The sequence below is a fragment of the Branchiostoma floridae genome, chromosome 5 (genome assembly GCF_000003815.2).
Source record: "Branchiostoma floridae strain S238N-H82 chromosome 5, Bfl_VNyyK, whole genome shotgun sequence".
Taxonomy (NCBI): Eukaryota; Metazoa; Chordata; class Leptocardii; order Amphioxiformes; family Branchiostomatidae; genus Branchiostoma; species Branchiostoma floridae.
Genome location: NC_049983.1, coordinates 29094492 through 29108306, shown reverse-complemented (window position 1 = coordinate 29108306; position 13815 = coordinate 29094492). Strand labels below are relative to the sequence as shown.

The following is a 13815-nucleotide window of genomic DNA, read 5'->3' as shown; positions in this document are numbered from 1 at the left end:
GAGGGGGGTACAGAAGTGGACCACCCGATACCAGTTCATCCAGGCAACGTTTACCACATCATCTTGTTCTGTTCAACTTCAATTTTTTTCATCAAGCAAATAGTAATTAACAAAAATAACAGATGTAACAACGATGCACTCAACTCAAGTCAACTTATATCAGCACAACCAACAGCTAACATCAGTGCCACCATCAAACTTCAAGTTGTCTGTTAAGTTTAAATTATCGCTTTTCATAAGCATCTGATTTCTGTCGTTGTCGTTCCATATCAGATTTCACTAATTTCAGCATTCACTCGTCTAATTTTACACTTTATAACAAAACTTGGAAAGTGTTGTCAATATAGATATATATGGAATTACACTCAACAAAGTGTATCTAATCTATGAAATAACAAAGTGTTGTTGTCACATAAAAGATTTCACCAATTTTTTAGTGTATCTTATTTTACATTTCATAACAAAAGAATGGGAACTCTTGCTTGTTGAATAGTTACAATAGCGGTAGAATCATATTTTGAAGAGTCTATATTTTGGGACCAGGACCATTGAAATAGAAAATTGTGACATACAAGATTATATATAGATATGGGCTATTACAGTATGATGGAAACAAAAACGCGATAGACAAAACAACAAACCAACTATTCAGGTGTCCAATATACTTTTGTTTTGCTATTATCAATAGATAAGAATACTGCTGTTTTTACAGTGTTATTGTAAACAGCATTCTGTCCTCTTTTATAGAATCTAGCATTATTGAATCATAAACAAGAAATAACCTATGAATAAATTGTTACATGTTGACAAAACATGTCAGGTCTTGTTTTGCATGATAGATACAGGCATACTGCAGGGCTCGAAATACCACCTGCATATGCATGTCAGTGTAGGTAAAATTGGAGCTGTGCAGGTATTTCTGGTGTCTACCTGCACCTAACCTGCACTGGTCCATATACTGGGTTTTATACATAAATGTCATATGATGTAGGTGTATATGTATTGTTATTAGCTGCATTGACTGTTATCACCTTTAATTTACTATGAAGTATAAAAGTAGCCATGGTTCCTGAACAATTTTAGTATGATCCATACTTACTAAATTCTGAGTTGTGCAGGTAAACTTTGTCTGGTGCAGGTAATTTCGAGTGTTACCTGCACCGGTGCAGGTATGCAGAAAAAAGTATTTTGAGCCCTGCATACTGTTATAGGACTCCACACGTATCTGTGTCTGTGTAAACATTGTGTCTGCAAATCTGTTTTGACAGAAAGTTAATAGGCCTTTTAGGACGCTCGCCTGCAACTCTAATTGCAAATTGGATCCATTGTTCTTTTCATGAATAAATGATGGAAATCCCATTATCCAACCATGGAACACCGTCAAGTTCAAGTCAGCCATTTTGACCTTGGGCAGTGACAAGTTCATTCTTTGTTTCTTGGTTGTATACAGCCTATAAGTGTCTAGGCCAGGGACTGGTCCCTTGTTCCTTTCTGTAAGGTCCTTCATATTGCATAGTCCCGAGCCATAGCTTCTGTTTCCTTTAACTCAGTCCAGTATCTTTTACAAAATGGTCTTTCCCATGCTTAGGAGGTCTTCCTCGCGGTCAAGTCTGTAATTCTGCAGTAGTATCTTTACACTTTTCTGTAGTGAGCTCTCACCTCAAACTCAGCACACTGTGAACATTTGTTCTGTCTTGCATTGTGTTACTGCGTTTTTGCAACCACAAAATCTTGATTTTGACTTTGACCTTATTCAGATTGTAACAAAACAATACATTGTGGACACTAGGCAGCAACCTTGTGCTGTGGAACTGTAGAACATACAAACATAACCCTATGGTCTGGTGTTTTTTAAGGCTCTGTCAAGTATAATTACTTGCCTTGCTTGGCAACAGGTCATTGGCACAGTGTATGGCCCAGGTGCCTCAAACCAAAGAAATTATAGGGACTCCTTGCTCAGGAATTAAACCTCTACTCTTTAAAAGTACCCAATACACTTGTCTTTTCAAAACGCTTTGTTTTTCACTGCCGAGAACATGCATTAAAACTGTATTCTACCTTGGGAGTTATAAGTGATAAACTTAATACAAGTGTTATAAATAATTCCAGTAAGAATCATTACTGATTTTTATCTGCAGCATTTCAAATAGAAAGCCGCCGCTCGCACCACGATAATTACACGATACATAATTACTGTAGTAATTACTGTAATAATTACTGCCATGCATATGTGGTCCTCGTTGATAGAATATTAATTACAAAAGTAATTAGTATCTGTGGAGCTAATTATCCCTGGGATGCTTCTGTTTTCATATTTATTAAACTTTCTACGCTGCCAATTAAGGCTAATCAAATTCAACGACTCGTTAAATGGATCGTATTTTGTTGTTTGGCAGAAGTCATTAAAACTTCCAAGTTCAGTGTTTTTAATTCTACCTTTCCACAGAAGGTTATGTTTTCTGTCCATTTTTATGGGTTTGCCTATCAGACATCTTCCTCAGAGCGTCTAACTGGAGTTCTGCTTGATGGTGATAGTGATGCTTTTGCGGCAAGAACACAATCTCTCATGTGGCTCAGATGTCTGGTAGGCATCAAAACGTCAGCAGGTAAGATTACTGGTTGTGTGAAAGGAAACTCTACTATTCCTTTGGTTTCTTTCTATAAACCTTGCTTGAATGTAACAGTTACTGTAGGAAACTGTGCATATACATGTCAGGACCTCTTCTACTAAGTACTAGTGTCTTATTTCCTTAGACCATATTAGTATGGGAAGGACTTTTTAAGTGTGAGGGCCTCTTCTCAGAACTCTAAGTAACTTGGAGTTCTAGTGTCTTATTTCCTTAGGCCTTGCCTCCACCTGTTTCAAGATACCAGACTGAAGTGACCTTGACAGATAAGTCTGTGGGACGACCTTGTACTGCGACCTTCACATCAGTCATTCCTTCGCAGCTGACGGCTGGTCTGGGGACTGCACATTACTGCTATGGTGAGGGTTCGTTGTTTTGAACCATTTTTTCCCCAAATATGCTCCCCCCCCTTCATCATTCTCTACCCTACACCTGTTAACACACTGTCAGTAGCTGCAGTGTTGACCTGCACATTCCTCCTGGGGTCTGCCTCATAACACAAGTTTATGAAGTGATCCTTTTTTCTTTTTAAAGTTCCTCCGAGTTCAATATCCCTGTGTGGTACATCTTCTACTGAAGTTCTAGTAGCCTGTTACTCACTGGGTTGGCATGAGAACCAATGTAAGAGGAGTTGAAACAGTCTTCTGGCTCCCGGGATTCAGCGCTGAACCCAGGCAGCCAGGTCACAAACCCAACAAGCTAGACCATTACGCCAAAAGGGACAGTCCCATTTGGCATTGTCAGTTTGGCCACACTTATATGATGTGGTCACAAAGTACATCGTTTTTTGAAACCATTTTTGGCCCAACCATGCCCCCCCTCTTCACCATTCTCCTCCCCACACCTTTTAACACTGTGTCAGTAGCTGCAGTGTTGACCTGCACATTCCTTCTGTGGGTCTAGCTGCCTCCTCACACATGTTTGTGAAGTGATCTGTTATGGGCAAACCACACTGATAACATGAACTGAGATGTCTGTGCAAAAACACACCAAACCAAAGTGTTAGTACACAATGCCAACAGTTATTTCAAAGTGCAACTGCAGCTTTCTATATGATAATTGGTATCATTGGTTCTTGTCTAATCGTTTGATTGGGTGTACATATGATTTTTTATGACAATATCTCAGAAAGATTACTATTTCTTGGTGTGTGTCTTGGTGCGGGCTGGGCATTGGTAAAACGCACACTTTAATGAATATCATTCATACCTTCATTCATTAAAAGATTAATATGACAATTTACAGTGTCCTTAAGTGCATTTCCAAATTAAAATGGCTATAACGTTTTAGCTTGCAACAAATTGTTATATTAGCTGTATGAAAGTGAATAAACATCCCAACTTTATTTTTCTATGAACTACAGAGTTTGAGTCAAAATATTTAAAAACACCCCCTTTTCTAAAATAGATTCTTCTTGCCAGTGACACCACACTTTGTCTCTGAGCTGTCTCCATATTTGGGTTGGGGGAAGCCTGACCCCTTACAAGGTCATTGTTCCATATTTGCCCTTGAGCACGTTCACCTCATGTTTACAACCACATGTGACCCACAGTGACTGTCTGGCTTCCAATTTAGGCAATTTCTTTTTAATCTGGGACCTTCAAATGTGCATTGTGCCATAAATGTTGTAATGTGTTTGTCATAATCGTCATCTGGTGTTTCAAAAAGAACCCAGCAAATGTAGCACTGGAAAGGTCATCAAAAGAGCAAATCATTATTTCTGAGTCATTATAGTCTGGATGATGTATAGAAATATATTGATGATTCTTTTTTTTTAATTTAACATTCAAATGTGTACACTGACATTATATCTCAGTTTGTAATTCATTTTTACTAATCTTCAAGTTTTGGAGAAACAAGTAAATGACACATTTTGCACAAGAAAAGTGGTTTCAGAAGATTTAATGACACTTTTGAAGAGAGCAGGTGCCATTATGTATTGATACATGTATTGCTAAATGTTTATAACGTTTAGAGATTTATGCTTATACCAAAATATTTGAAATTACTGGTTCATGTCCCTTTTTCCAGGGATCGTCCATTTTTTCTACAGGGGAGGGGAGATTCTGGCCCCTAAGTGACCCGATCATACTGTGATGTTGACTACTTTTAGGCTCCAAGTGTCCATAAAGCTGGCTATCCTTAATATGGTAAGACATCCCTTTTATGGCAAGAAACACCTTATATGGAGGTTCAGCCCTGACCTGCTGGCCCAGTGGTGCATTCCTTTCTTAAAAAGCGGGAGATACCATTCTACTTTTGGGAGGGGAAGGAAATTTGATAAGAATTTATCTTGGTGGTTCTTGTCGAACAGTACAATGTAGTTTTGCTGGTGTAATCATGTTAATGTGTTTATGAGATCTATTAGAAATCAGATTATTTATCATTTGATAGCCACCAGGTAGTGGTGAGCAAAGTAATTGAAACCAGCCCATAAAAAATTTTGAAGTTTAATAATCGAATTTCAGAACTGAGTCCAAAAAGGATGACCAAAATGTTACTTTATATAATCTCTCTATTGCATAACTATGATACAAGAAGTGCTCGGTTGTTATCATATTTATATTGCATTAAGTTTTCATTAATAAATGAAGACGAAAACATTAATGAGATTTAAAAGCGTTCTGAATATTCATTAGGATACAAATGTATTTGTGTCAATTTGACCTTGATTACATATTAATGAATAATAATTGGCATTAGCTTGATGAAGCTTAATGAAGCTTAGAAATTTTCAGCATGAAATAAGAACAGTCATAAATCTATCCTTGTTGACCTTGGATCAGGGCTCTAGCCAGCGTCCGTTTTTCCGTCAATGGACGGAAATTTGCTGCGTGTGACGGAATTTTTTTAAAAACCAATCCGTCAACCTTTGCTTGGGGACTCTGTCCACAGTCGGAAAGCCACACACTGTTTGTCATGCTATTGTTATGATTGTAGACTTAGTGTGTCGGCGCCCTTTTGCATACGATAATCTCATTAAAAACACGTTTTTCAAGGTCTCAGTTCCGTCTTTCTAACTTAATTTTTGCGGTTTTCGCGACAATGGGAATTGGCTGACGGAAAAAAATTTCGAGCTGGCTAGAGCCTTCCTTGGATGATTGTTTTCTTCTTCGGTAGAAAGATCTGTATGGGGGGATCCTGACAACGTTTTATGCTGAATTCAGAAGAACCCCCTATGTATTACACCAAAATCAAGGAAGGCAGTTATGCAAAATTTGGTCATCTTGCCAGAAATCATTTGAATAATAATAATATCGGGTGTATTTGCAGCCAGTAGGTACTCATTGAGTTGAGTAATGAGGCTGATTAATGAGGCTGATTGTGGTTGAGGCACCTCCTTGAGCACTGGCCCCCCGTTTTAAGTCCCTCCCAGAATACGATTTCGTGGAAAGCTTCGTGAGGCTACAGCATCTGGTTGTCCTTGGTTGGGGGACTCCTATCCCAGAACTAACTGGACTACGCGTTGCTTAACTTCCGAGATCGAGGGGTCGGGTGTATCCAACGCACCACAGGGTTTAATTTCCCTACGAATTATACAGAAAATCAAAAAGGACTGCCTAGTAGACGCCTTACGGAAAAGCGGCATGCAGACCCTCTAGTATTGATTCAATGTTTAGGACCAGATAAGATAGCCGCAGTTCTTCTTTATGACTGTAATTTCATGGATTTGTGTCAAGGTGCTACAAAAACATCCTAACTGCTGGGAAAAATCATTAATGATAGATAATGGTTGATGGCAGAAAAATTCCCTTACCGTTAAAATGACATGGGTTACAGATGGGGTTGTGCCAGATACTGGGAGTAGGTACTAATTCATTTGCTTATCACTTCTTCTGAAGTAATGATTTTGTGTAAAACATGTTTAATGTTCAAGATGATCTGCCACTGCAAACTGAACACACCTCGGACATATTGTATGTTGTCTTGCATTCTTTTCAATTTATCAACATTGCAGATATACACTTTTACTTTTAGCCAAAAATTTAAAATAGTGCAAATGCAAAAGCTAGTCATCATGAACTTGTATAGATTTAAAATATGTTGCTCAGAGCTACAGTTTTGAATTTTTTCCATCCCTCTTATTGCTTGGGAGTCCATGTGGTTATTTTTTGTTGTCAAATCAGTCATTTTAAGCGTACAAAAATACAGTTTCATCAATTTCATATCAAAAATGTAGCTTAGATTTTTTGGGGCAGAAGGTGTGAAATTTTTCTCTGTCCCTGGCAAGCAAATTTTCATCATGGGACAGAGGGACGGGTCCTGGAGACAGCCCTCAAAAGGTGTAAACTGTTAATTTAACAACACCATCTCTCCCCTCAGTATATTTACTGGATTGTCCCTAAAGCCTAAACTGCTATAACTGGTAGATAAGAACCCCATCCCTCCCCTCAGTATATCTACTGGATTGTCCCTAAAGCCTAAGCTGCTATAACTGTTAATTAAGAACCCCATCCCTCCGCTCAGTATATCTACTGGATTGTCCCTAAAGCGTAAGCTGCTATAAGTATAACTGTTATTGATTTTATGTTTTTATCTCGGGGGTTTTCCGTGATAACAGATGCGGAGACCTAGTTACATTTTGTCACTATTGATCCAACTCTAAATCTACCACAAATGTGTGACGTAGTGGTTAGCGACCCAGCTTCTCGACCATAGGGTTATTAAAGGGCAGGGCTTTAAAATGTTTTTCCATCCCACTCATTGTTCGGGAGCCCATGTTGTTGGTTTTCATTGCTACAGATTGCTGTAAATCTGACATTTTAAGCTCAGGAAGACATACAGTCAAACCTGCCCGAGCGACCACCTCTTCTCAGCGACCACCTGGCCATTTCGACCGCTTTTTCTCGGTCCCGATTTATTTTCCCATTGACGTAAGCATTAAGCGACCTTTTCTCAACGACCACCTGGCCAACGCGACCGCGACCGGCCCAAATTGGGACCTATAACGACCGCATCATTTTCAAGATTGAGGTTTTCATCGATTTTTCATGATAATTAGCGCGATTTTGTGCCAAAATCGGCCAGTTTGCGTCGGATTTTGGGGTTGAATTTACAGTTTACAGTGTGCGTGTTGTATTTGACATTAAAGACCTCGCTTCTTTGCGTGCGTGCAATGTGCTTGCTATTTGCCATTAAACACAACGGCAACCATTTATAGTTTGCATCGGGCATGTTTTGAGTCGATACTCTTCTCAGCGACCACCTGTCCAAATCGACCGCTTTTTCCCGGTCCCCCAGGTGGTCGTCTTGGACAGGTTTGACTGTATTTTCATCAGTTTCATGTCATGAAGTTCACTGATTTTGGGGATGGATGAAGTGAATTCTTTTTCCATCCCAACAAGCAAATTTCCATGCCAAGATGGAAGGATGGGTCTTGGAGACAGCCTAAGTTAAGGGTCCTACTCCTGACTACTGGACTTACTTAAGTGGCACCAGTATGAGTTCCTGAAATGGAATGTTGAATTAAGCTGCAGTTTGTTGAATTATGCAAGGAGCAAGGAATTTTTCAGTTCCATTGCGCCTGTATATTCTGTAAGTCTTGAATGAAATGTTCACAGTTGTTCTATTTTTGCTGTGACCTCCCACTGCAAGCTGAGAACACTCACTGCTGCAAACACATGATACCACAAACATGCATTTTCAATGTACAGTATTACTGCGCTACTACCAAATTGTTCCAATTGCAAACTTAAACACATTGAAAGCTTCCTTTCCTCTCCTTCTTAAAAATTAAGGCCCCTCAAAGATGTATTCATGGTACATCTGTACTGTTCTGGACAACAACAAAAAGAATTAAGCCAGAGTTTGATGTTGATAATTACTCATTAGATGTGCTGCTACAATAGTTGTATGATTGTGCACTATAAAGACAATCCTTGTCATGACCAGAGGAAAACTTATTGCAACATATATTTTATGTATTTCCTTCTTTGACTTTGGCTTTAGATTGCAGACTTGATTGTAGAATACAATACATGCTGCTGTTGTGACCCACACATACATTTATTAACACATAGCATTTATAATGTTACATCGAATACATCAAATACACATCAGCAATGAATGAATACAACCTAAGATATCATGTTATCTAAGATATTTATGTGGTAGTCCAATTCTTTTCTGTGTAACAGAACTACATATAAGGCTCCCCAGTACCTCACCTAATGATTAATGATCTGTCCCTACTTCGATTTGTAAGCTGAGGTCTTTGACCCCACTCTATTGGACTGTCCCAACATGAACTATGAATACAACCGTGCTACAACCCAGCACATTGGCTTACATTTCCATTTATATCATGTCACTTTCAATTTAGTACCATTTTGTTGGTTGGATAGCATCTCTAAGCCCTAACTATTAAGTGAGGGATTATTATATCAAAGATATCAAAACTGTGCAAACAAATTGCGTTTTTGATTGATTGATTGATTTTAAAGCTCCTTGATTTTATTTTGCACTTTAAAAAATGAATAACATACAGCAAAGAAAACAAACAGAACGTGCAAGGGGGGAGAAAAAGCCGTGTGGCTTATAAAACCTTTCCCCCCGTCAAAATTTACAAATCATAATACAATTAAATGGATGTGAAGATTATACAACATGACCAAAACAATATTAAACCAAGTGAAAATAATATAAGCCAGTTATCATCATAACCTGATTTATGGATGACAGCCACCCACATATTGATTGTCGCCTGATCTAAAAAAAAATGGCCAGAGGTCACCCAATAGCACCCCTGGTCAATCAAAATTTTATGAGTTTAGCAGCATTTTTTTAGCACACACACACACAAACACACCATGACAAATGCTCTCACACCATGACAAACACGCACACTATCACAAAGACACATAAACACACACACCCGGACAAACACACAAACATAAACCGTGACAAACACAGACATAAACACACCTGTCACACACACACAATGACAAACACACACACCATGACAAACACACACACAGTGACACACACACTGACAAACCCTATGTGGAGAAATGCCCTCAAAGCGGGAACATTTTTTTTTGTTGACAACTTAAATTTCCCGCTCTCCCATGATGCATCTTAAATCTCCCGCCCTCCCAAGATGCAACTTAAATTTCCCGCTCTCCCATGATGCAACATACATACTTAGATATAGGAGTCTATAACCGACCTATCGTTAAATTTCCGCAGATATTTACGCAAGAAACAAAATCACTTTTTGTGAATAATTCAAGTAAATATTCTTCTTTATCTTGGTTATAATATTGTCTTGTTATTTCTTTTCATTTTAGAGTAATGTTTGGATATTTTGTGGTGACAAGACCGTAAAGAAAGTGTGACACTTTTACTACTTACGTTATGTAACAACGCTAGGCAATTTAAGATCATACTTTTAGGGATCATTTCTATAGTATGTGACCCGTGCATTCTCACGGAAACGTGAACGCACGCAGAAGCCACGATGACGAGCGGTAGCGTTCCCTTCTGAGCGCGAAGCGGGTCGGGAGTGGAGTCCCTGGGGCTCCGGGCTCCCGGCCATTGATGACCGTTCCTTCCCCTCTTACGGAGGGCTTGGAGGAAGGGAACGCATTCCGAGTGGTTTCTATCCCCCCCCCCCTTTTTTTAAAGAAAGTAGAAGAATCAGACCACCCTTCACCACAACAACGTAGCGATCCGTAGTCTCTATCAGACCAAGGACTTGATCAGACTGACAACGCTGGCTGTAATTTGCCCAAGCGTGTACTGACTCCCCTGACCAATTTCCCGGTTTTCCCGATGGCTACCTTTGCCACAACAAGGTACATGTACTAGATATGCCTTAAAATTTTGTGAAGAGGTTTGGCCATACTGACATCCGGTGGCGCATTGCCACTGCTTTTCAGTGCAATCCTCTAAAACATACATAACATATTTAACTTGCACAAAATTATTCAGTTACTCGGGCAACTAGAAATGTTTGTGCTTGAGAAAATATTATTTGTCATATCTTAACTATCACCTAGATCATAGGTGTCTAAACCCCCATCGATATACATGTACATGTATGTAGCGTAAATATAAATACATGATGTACAATTATATACAACAACATACACAGAACTTGACAGACTAGCCCAAATTCATATTTCTCATGCAATTAGATAAACAATATATCATTGATTCCATTTGTCCTTATGTTTATAACTGTTTTAAGAAGCGAGAAGAAGTTGAACTTGTACATACTTGAATGTATTAGCATATGTAGAGATAATAAGATACCTTTTTTTTTTTGTCAAAATTGTACCTTATCACTAGCGATACGACCTGTACTTAGCTTGTTTGAGCACAAATGTACAATAAAGGTCATTCATTCATTCATTCATTATCAAATAGCTGAACGTTAACAGGTTATCCTTCTCAGAATTGTAACGAGAATACAAAGTATTTTGAGATGACATACATGAGATGTGACACTGAGGCTTGTTAAAACACTTTTTTCTAGGAAATTCAGCAGGGAGCGATCATGTGCGATCAACCGTAGATAATTTCTCTTCTGTTTCGGAAGGCTGTTCCAGGAAAATGCTTTTGGGACTTAGGGCTCAAAATTCATTATCAGGAATGATTGATCGTCTATCAAAAAAATTTTGGTGCTGCACAGAAACAAATTGGTGCAAATAATAGAACAAAGTTGAATGTCAGCAAAAGTTGATCACAAACATTTTGCCTCCCTTTAGAAATATGAATTCTGTAGCTATAGCTAACTTCGAAATTTTTATGATACAGTTTTGCTTCTTTCTGACAAGAATATGCTGTGTACTAAAGTGTGCTAGCACCTCCTGCATAACCCTACACACATTTTTAAATCATTATACTAGCCTCTTGAATCTGGCTTAGTATGAAGCCTAATTCTTTCCAAATATGAATAGTAGTATTAAACATTTGATAATGGTTAAATAACCTGATCTCCCAAAAGTACCTTTTAGCACTTACTGAGTTGAATAATTTAGGAACTAGGTATGAGGTAGCTTTCCTCAATCATGGTAAAAATGTAAATAGCTTAAATAGCTGCTAAAACTATGTAATGTATATTTCATTTAATTATAGTCTCAAAATGCAACTTATTTTATTCTTGTTCCATTTTCCTTTGATGTTTTTAAGTGTGCCTCCAGACACACATTCAGCGACCTGCAACTACCTGCTGTGGGAAGTACATCAAGGAAGGTAGCAGAAAGATTGCTGCAAGATTGGAAGGTAAATATCTCTTTGTTGTTTGCAAAAACTAAATGTTAACCATTTAACCACAATGCAGATGTTTAACTTCAAGTTTACGTACTATTTTGCAATTGTATTCAGATTAACCCAAAATGCCCCCAAAGACACTGATTAGTATGATCATTTGTCACTTGTTCATGTGAATGCTGAAATTTTTGCTGTAGTTTAATGTTCGTGGTTTTTGTTGTGAGTTCTTCAATGTGAACTCAAAGTCACAGTGAAAATGCTTGTTCTGCCCATATAAACTTTGATTCATCTGTGAACTTAAACCACTGAGAAAACTTCATTCTCTTCCTAACAAAAATTGAATCATTGTGAGTACATGTAATTCGTGTTAGGATGTGATATGATATGATTCTCACAATAACAGCAAAAACTGATGTAAGATGAACCAAACAACTTATGGGACCAGGAGGGGAGGATTATAATGGCCTATTACAATCATTTATTAAAACAGCTTTCCATATGATTATAACTACGATAGTGGTTTACTCTATAGGGAATATTACATCAGAATTAATTTTCATCTGAGTGTGTAAACTAGCCTGTTTATGATGTAAACAAGGCAAAGAAAATCTTTTGTCAGTAGATTACATTATATACAGTTTTCTTTTGATCAATAACAAAATAAGGCCATGACAATTTTATTTGTTGCTTCTCGGATTCTGTCCTTTTTTTCCATTTTCAAAAAAAGAAAATTAAGTCCCCCCAAAAAATTAATACAGGTTTTGGTATCACAAACCTGTAAATATTACCAATCAGAACTACATGCACATAATTTCGGTCTGAAAACAATCATTATGCCTTTTACTAAGAACTTATTAATAAGTAACAAATCAAAGGAAGGGTTCATTGTATAAAATGTGCCATCAAACTCCTCAGGCTGTTGTTTTTTTGCCTTCGTTTGTGTTATTTAAGCCATTATAATATCTTCACCCCAGATCTTTTGAAAAAAAAAAAACAATTTTCGGACCTATCGATTTCTAAAAAAAGCCGAGAAGCAACAAAAAAATTGGTGTGGCCTAGGCACTGAGGTTCTAAGAAATATTGTTTTAGCCATATCTTTATTGTGCCTAATGTTTGGCCTGTTTTTTGTTTGCATGTCAAATTAGAAATTAACAAGATCACCGCTGCCTACAGAGACAGACTTGTGTTTTACCTAGCACTATTATCACATTTGCAATCAAATTGCCCTTGAACCTAAGCCATTTAGTTATTTCCATCAGTACAAATAAACTCAATATTCTGGATGACGTCCTCTGGGGACCCAAAATAGATGCAAGAAGGGGAAAAAAACAGTTACTGTCTTTTCTTTTTCTTTTGATATCCTCCATTCAGATGAAGCAGGATGCTTTTCTATACTATAGTGCAACCATACCGTCCTAGTAGTAAAACTACGTAGTAGTAGGGCGGTATGGCTGCACTATAGTGCATTTTTGCTAAGCACATCTGGTCACCCCTACTCTTCTAATAAGAGTGTTTTATGGTCCATCATTACAAGAACTGTGCTCAATTCTTTAATAATTTGATATTTTATGATTTTCTGTTTTTCTTTTATGCTAATATTAAAGAATACAAATATATTTGCAATGATATTAGAATGGTTTTGTGACCACACAATTATCGGTCTGGCCTTAAGTTATTGGAGTTGGTATCATTATGATTTCTTGATTGTTTAACAGCAAACTGGTCAGTTTATTTATTCATTCTTTTATTTTCTATGTGATTTCCATTCCATTTGCAAAAGTGTGCAAATTGTCTAACACTTGGATGATAAACTAGCTTAAAGGTATTTTGATTGTGTTCTAAGAAATGTAACTTTTTAAGGTTCTAGAGAGATTCTTACTCCCTGTCTAGTCAAAAATGAGATAAACACAACAGATGTTCAGTCAGACATTTAATAGATACTCAAACAACAAAGGAAGGAGGCTCAGATTTC

At 37.7% G+C, this 13815-nt stretch overlaps 1 protein-coding gene and 1 non-coding gene across 2 annotated transcripts in view; one reads left to right on the top strand and one right to left on the bottom strand.

The window, feature by feature from the left end:
• Positions 1–2506: 2506 nt before the first annotated feature.
• Positions 2507–13815, bottom strand: part of LOC118416415 — a 13521-nt gene continuing 2212 nt past the window's right edge. Inside the window, exon 5 of the mRNA XM_035821513.1 lies at positions 2507–2540. Coding sequence (XP_035677406.1) covers positions 2507–2540 — 34 coding nt within the window. The remainder of the gene's footprint in view (positions 2541–13815) is intronic.
• Positions 10006–10225, top strand: LOC118416954. Its single transcript, XR_004831294.1, has one exon. It is a non-coding gene; the product is annotated as a small nucleolar RNA U3 (small nucleolar RNA).